Source organism: Paramisgurnus dabryanus, chromosome 1 (assembly GCF_030506205.2).
Source record: "Paramisgurnus dabryanus chromosome 1, PD_genome_1.1, whole genome shotgun sequence".
NCBI lineage: Eukaryota > Metazoa > Chordata > Actinopteri > Cypriniformes > Cobitidae > Paramisgurnus > Paramisgurnus dabryanus.
The window spans coordinates 52,058,289-52,064,312 of NC_133337.1; the positions used below are offsets into that span (position 1 = coordinate 52,058,289).

The window sequence follows — 6,024 nt, forward strand, 5'->3', positions numbered from 1 at the left end:
TCACTACAGGCAGTCTGTACTGAATGCGACGACCGTACTGCCACCTACTGTTTCAAAACTAGCACCATCTTTTTCGCCTAAAAGCGCACAACAGATATAAAGCTATTTACAATATTCACAGTATTTACAGATTATGTTTATCTGTTTGTGACTTGTGTTGGTAATCTTGTGATGCACGATCCTCTATGCATATTACTTAATAGCATCCCAAAACAATCTATCAGTCTCTTAGTAACTTTATTCTGGCTATCAGGTGCACCTGGCTTACTTTAACTTGTAATACCGTAGCGTGCTGTTATTTTCGTTTAAAAAAAATATTATAACCTAATTATTATTACTGAACAAAAACTGCAGTATAAATAAAACTGTAACTAGCGGCCTGTGATTTTTTTTATTAAAAGGCAACAAACAAATTTATAATACACGACATCCAAATAAATATCAACATAATTAGATTTTTGTGTCAGATTAATACTATACAGTAGATACATTTATAAGTACAATAGATGGTCAATAAATAAATAAAAAAACAGAGGCCTTAAAACAGTTACTCATTTTACATGTAAATGTATGTACTAAAACAAGTAACATCCGAATTATGTCCAAATTTGTGTTGATTTTTTTTTTTTTTTTTTTGAATGAAAACAACAAGCAAAAAAAAAGATTTTTATGTCTGATCAAAATAATCAACTTACATTGATGTCAAATGTGTTGCTGTTTATTATGTTAGATTCATATGTCATATCCTGTGACGTAGAACTATAGAAAGGAAGTATTGACATTCAGATGCGGAAGTTAGAGCGGTGAAAACAATCGGGTGGGTCGACGGTAACTTTAAACAAGGGCTATAAGAAATAAACGGCGGCGTAATATTTCGTCTCTTCAGCCGCTTCAATCACTCATTTCTACAGACGTTTTCTACGTAAAGAAAAGTAAAGGTAAACCCGACGGTGATGTGGGTTCAGAGGCCTCACAGTTTTCTTCATTTTCTGATCTAAATTTAGCTTAATGAGCTCATTATTTTTAACTTAAGGGTTGCATTCAGTTTGTGAAAGGTTAATATTCAGTATGTAATTGTTCAGGAAGTTAATGATCAGTGTCTTTTCCTGTTTGTATTTATGTTTATTGTACTAATGACCATTGTCTAGCTGTCTCAAGTAAGCTTGTTGAAAGTTGTACCATCCTAAATCGAGGACGCAGTGTGAACGATCATTATTTTTACAGAATGACTAATGTCAATTGATTTATAGTGTATAAAATATGTCAACTAATATGTCAAAGAATAGCTGCAATAACCTTTACTAAGAACTGGTATATCTGTAAAGGATGATGTCATTGTGTCATATGCTCGTCATTCGTGAAAGCACCTGTGGAAGTCTGAATTCCACGTCTGTGACTTGAATTTGATCTTCTTTCTTTAGTGCTGAAAATACTTTCTGGCTTAAGGGGAAAACATTTTTAATATTTTTTTATCCAGCTTAAACATTTATGTTCAAACAAAAAATAAAGACAAATGTAACACTTATGGCAAACGTCTGGTCTAAATTAGTTTTTCTCATTTGTTTTGTTAGATGGACTTTCTGTTTGGAAAGAGAAAGACTCCGGAGGAGATGCTTAGACAGAATCAGAGAGCACTTAATCGAGCCATGAGAGATCTAGACAGAGAACGCCAGAGAATGGAGCAACAGGAAAAGAAAATAATTGCTGACATTAAAAAAATGGCCAAGCAAGGACAGATGGTAAGGACAGAGAGTAAGGGCCTTTAATTCCCTGTTTCTGAGGGCTGATGTGTAAATTCTTTATTTTGTATTTTTTGTTACAGGATGCTGTTAAGATTATGGCTAAGGACTTGGTTCGCACAAGGCGATACGTAAAGAAATTCATCATGATGCGAGCCAACATCCAAGCTGTTAGTCTTAAAATTCAAACCCTCAAATCAAACAACAGCATGGCACAGGCCATGAAAGGAGTCACCAAAGCTATGGCCACCATGAACAAACAGGTAGAATTGCTATATTGATAGTAAATATCTTTATTTCTGTTATAAACAGAAAACGGATTAAATTTCATTTTTCTCAATCCAGCTGAAGTTGCCACAAATTCAGAAGATAATGATGGAGTTTGAACGCCAAAGTGAAATCATGGACATGAAGGAGGAGATGATGAATGATGCGATTGATGATGCAATGGGAGATGAAGACGATGAAGAGGAGAGGTAAGTGTAACTTGTACAATGAATTTATATTAATATAGATCTCTAAGATGTCAACATCAAACTCATGAAATCTCTTTTGCTCTAAATGTAGCGATGCTGTGGTTTCTCAAGTTTTGGATGAGCTGGGTCTGAATCTGTCTGACGAACTTTCAAGTAAGGATACAAGTAACACAGTTGCTATGCATTAACAATACTATCATTCTCAAGATGCTCAAATATATCTATTTTTTATTTCATTGAAACAGACCTGCCTTCTACCGGAGGAAGTCTTTCGGTTGCTGCTGGAAAGAAAGCTGAACCACAGCCCACGCTGGCAGATGCTGATGCTGACCTGGAGGAGAGACTGAATAACCTCAGGAGAGACTAAGATTTTAGAGACATTTAGTAAAGTTTGACACAGAAATGTTTGTGTAAAGCTTGCTTTATCAAGATTTAGACTGATGCTAATGAGGAGGTACATTATGTTGATGCGGTCTTGTTTTGTTTTTCCTGATGTTTGACGCTTTTATGCGTCTCTTTTTTTCTGACTCGTTTTAGGATGTGCTGTATATATATTACTCTACCAAACAAGTAACCCAAATGAAAATGCAATGCATCAGACCGCTTTCGAACCTTCTGTTTAGACAGATGCTTTCTGAAGGTGTTCAACAAAGGATCTGTTGCCCAGGAATGCAAGGTTTCCAACTTGAGGAAAACTAACACTAAGTTTAATTACTATAAAAATTTATCATTTCATGGGTCTAATAAATGTGCATTGTGATCCTGAACTTTAATATAAATTGTTCAAAATCGAGTTGCTGCAGTTTTTCAGTGTGTCCATATATATTGTCTCTTCGAAATACTTTTGCTATTATACTATTAGGAACTTTTAAAGATATATATACCCTAAGACAATAAATGTGGTGGTTTATATGCAGTATTTGTTTTTCCAAATTGATTAAATCGTTAGTCCTTACACCCAGACTTGTTCGTCAAATTATTATTATTCATAATCCCATTAATTTGTATGAGGCTCTTCTAAAGCTATTTTTTCAGAAAATAAAGATTCATTGAATATAAAAAGAAATACCAATGTATTTATCTCATAGTAAATCAAAAAGTGGTGGTAGCTATATTTTGAAAAATTGATTTGTTATCTTGCATTTGTTACATTATGGTTTAATAAACTTTTTTCACATTTACCACGAAGTACTTGACTGCTATGCATTGTTTTTTCTTAATTAGGAATTTTGGGTGAATTTTTACTATAGTTTGGGTTGTTTATGCAGAGCTCCGATGCAAAAGCCACTAAACGCAAGTCAAAAATAAAATGATACTAACCGAATGCTCTTGCATGTATTATATGTTCATTAAAAACCTTTGCTTCAAATTCACTTTATCCTGGCTCCAGGGCATTCAGAAATACCAATCCACCATGGCAATTTTTCTGTCGCCTAGCCTAATGTATGCTGTAATTTTTTGACCTGATGGTAGGGGTTCTAGCAGCAATTATGCATAGTTACATTTTTGGAGAGGTGCGCATCAATATACCCCGTAGGCCAGGTGTTTTCAAATTTTGCATGTTTCCCTTTTGTGACACACCTCATTCAGTTACCTTACACACCCAGTTCAGGTCTTGCAGTCTCTACTAATGAACTGAAGATTTAAACCAGGTGTGTCTAATGAGGGAGACATGCAAAATGTGCAGTACTAGTGGTCCTCCAGGACAGGTTTGAAAACCCCTGCCATAGGCTACGAGTTTGTCTTTACCTGGTTAAAGGAGGTTTGCCGAATCTATTAGGATATTGACCGAATTTTTAAACCTTTTACCTATACTTCGTATTGTTTTGTGTACACTTAAATTAATAGTAATTTAGGAACAGACAGATTTTGTTTATAAAGGCCAATTCACACTGATTCAAAAAACATGTTTGTTGAAGTCTGTTGGGTCAGTGTTAAACCCTTGTTTGCTGTTGTTGGATCAAAGTAAACGAGACTTAAGAATGTTGGGCTTTGTTGGGAGTTGTTGGACCAATGTGAATTGGCCTTTAGATGCACATCCAGGGTTCCCACACCTCAGTTAACTTTAAATTCAAGGACCTTTCAGGTCCAGTACCCTCAAATTCAAGGCCTAAATGTGGGGACACATTTCAAGCAAGGTTACATTGTGTTACCTTTAAGGATTATTTTTAAGAAACTTTAAATGAGACTTCTAGCCCTATTCGGACGGGATTAGTTTTACAGGGGGACCTCTGAGAAAATCGTGCTTCTCAGAGGTCCTCTGTGTTTTTAATCCCGTCCGAATCGGCCATGTCTGTGTTTTTCTCTGACGACCTCCGTAAAAATTCCAGAGCAATTTACCTACTGTTTTTCGCCGAACTCAGAGGTCCTCTGAGAAATTTAATCCCGTCCGGATGCAAATGTCTGTGTTTGCCCGCAATATCTTTTGAAAACGCGGTTCATTTCGTGTTTTGGCCAACTTGATCTGCCGTAAGGTCTTACTAATGCGCGTATATTGTATTTCCTGAGTCCCATTCATTCAGATATTAATGTTTTTTCGCATTCGGCAAAATAAAGCAATTAAATCAAGACGAGCTGAATATCATACACTGTTAAGACTAAACACTGATATATCATTAACATTATAAGAAACTCCGTTCAAAGTTGTTCAACTCCGGAATGGTAATGTTAATTAATAAAGATATTAAATTGTATTAATCATTATTTCTTCATTATTTTGTGTTTGTTATAAGCAGACAGTTATATAAAACAAGTAGGCTAATGTTACTTTAGTAGGATTTGTATATTTTATTTTGATTTGTTAAAATTAAATTAATAAATTACATGTTCTGTCATGATTTTACATTTAAAGCAAAATATTAAACATTACAAACACGCGTATCCAGAGCACGTGCTACTGCAACGCCCAAATGCATGAAACAGACACTCCCATCTCTGGAATAGCCTGCATCATTTTAATCCCGTCCGAATCGGTACATAAAATCACAGACGACCTGGGGGACACGCTGAAACTCAAACGTCGTTTGGAAAACTAATCCCGTCCGAATAGTGCTTTTGTGTAAAGCCGGCATTTCCAAACCTTTCATTCCACAACCTTTTAAGCCCAGGATACACTTCAGGATTTTTGCAATCCTATGAGATCATTACCTTTATCATTACTGTACGATGAAGACACCTATTCATTCGGAGACTTCATCAGCAACGTTGATGTACGTTGTACCGTCACACAACATATGTGTTGCACTGTTGGAGCAATCATTAGAAAATGGAAGAAGCTAAATATGACTGTCAATCTTCCTCGGACTGGGGCTCCATGTAAGATCTCACCTCGTGTTGTTACATTGTTACAGTTCCCTTTCGAGGGAATTTGCGCTGCGTCACTGCGGTGACACTTTGGGGACTCCTCCAAGGATAAGTGCGTCTGAATGTGTATATCAAATTCAACCAATGGCAAGGCTTCACAACAAAAACAGGGTGTAGCGGGAGCTACGAAGTATATCGCTATCCAAAATATTGCCAAAGATGGGGTTACGGGGACGCAGGAAGTATGGCAAGGGAGATGCAGCGCCTCGTTCCCTTCTCAGGGAACAACAGTTACATACGTTACCAGAGATGTTTTCATTTGTCAAACAGAACTATGCAAAAAAACATTTTGGTATGAAAATCAACATTTGCATACAGAAGATATAAGCATTTAAAGCGAACATTTTAGAATTTTTATAATATTATCCTACACTACACAGGGAATAATATGGATTTTTTTCCAGAAAACTTCTTGCATAAAATAGATTCAAACACTTTCAATGACC

General features: G+C 36.0%; 1 protein-coding gene across 1 annotated transcript; it reads left to right on the forward strand.

Annotated features, from left to right (window-relative positions):
- Positions 1 to 760: 760 nt before the first annotated feature.
- chmp2a (charged multivesicular body protein 2A) lies at positions 761 to 3,403 on the forward strand. Its single transcript, XM_065273275.2, has 6 exons — positions 761 to 938; positions 1,572 to 1,739; positions 1,823 to 2,002; positions 2,085 to 2,215; positions 2,307 to 2,368; positions 2,461 to 3,403. The coding sequence occupies exons 2-6, from the start codon at positions 1,572 to 1,574 to the stop codon at positions 2,580 to 2,582; spliced, it is 663 nt and encodes a 220-aa protein (XP_065129347.1). The 5' UTR covers positions 761 to 938; the 3' UTR covers positions 2,583 to 3,403.
- The last annotated feature ends 2,621 nt before the right edge of the window (positions 3,404 to 6,024 follow it).

What these genes read in the sequence shown, in the direction of transcription:
- chmp2a (XM_065273275.2), top strand. Translation starts at nt 1,572, where the DNA reads ATGGACTTTCTGTTTGGAAAGAGAAAGACTCCGGAGGAGATGCTTAGA. An exon ending in TGGCCAAGCAAGGACAGATG is followed by an intron (nt 1,740 to 1,822) that starts GTAAGGACAGAG and finishes TTTTTGTTACAG; the next exon opens with GATGCTGTTAAGATTATGGC. An exon ending in GAAGACGATGAAGAGGAGAG is followed by an intron (nt 2,216 to 2,306) that starts GTAAGTGTAACT and finishes CTCTAAATGTAG; the next exon opens with CGATGCTGTGGTTTCTCAAG.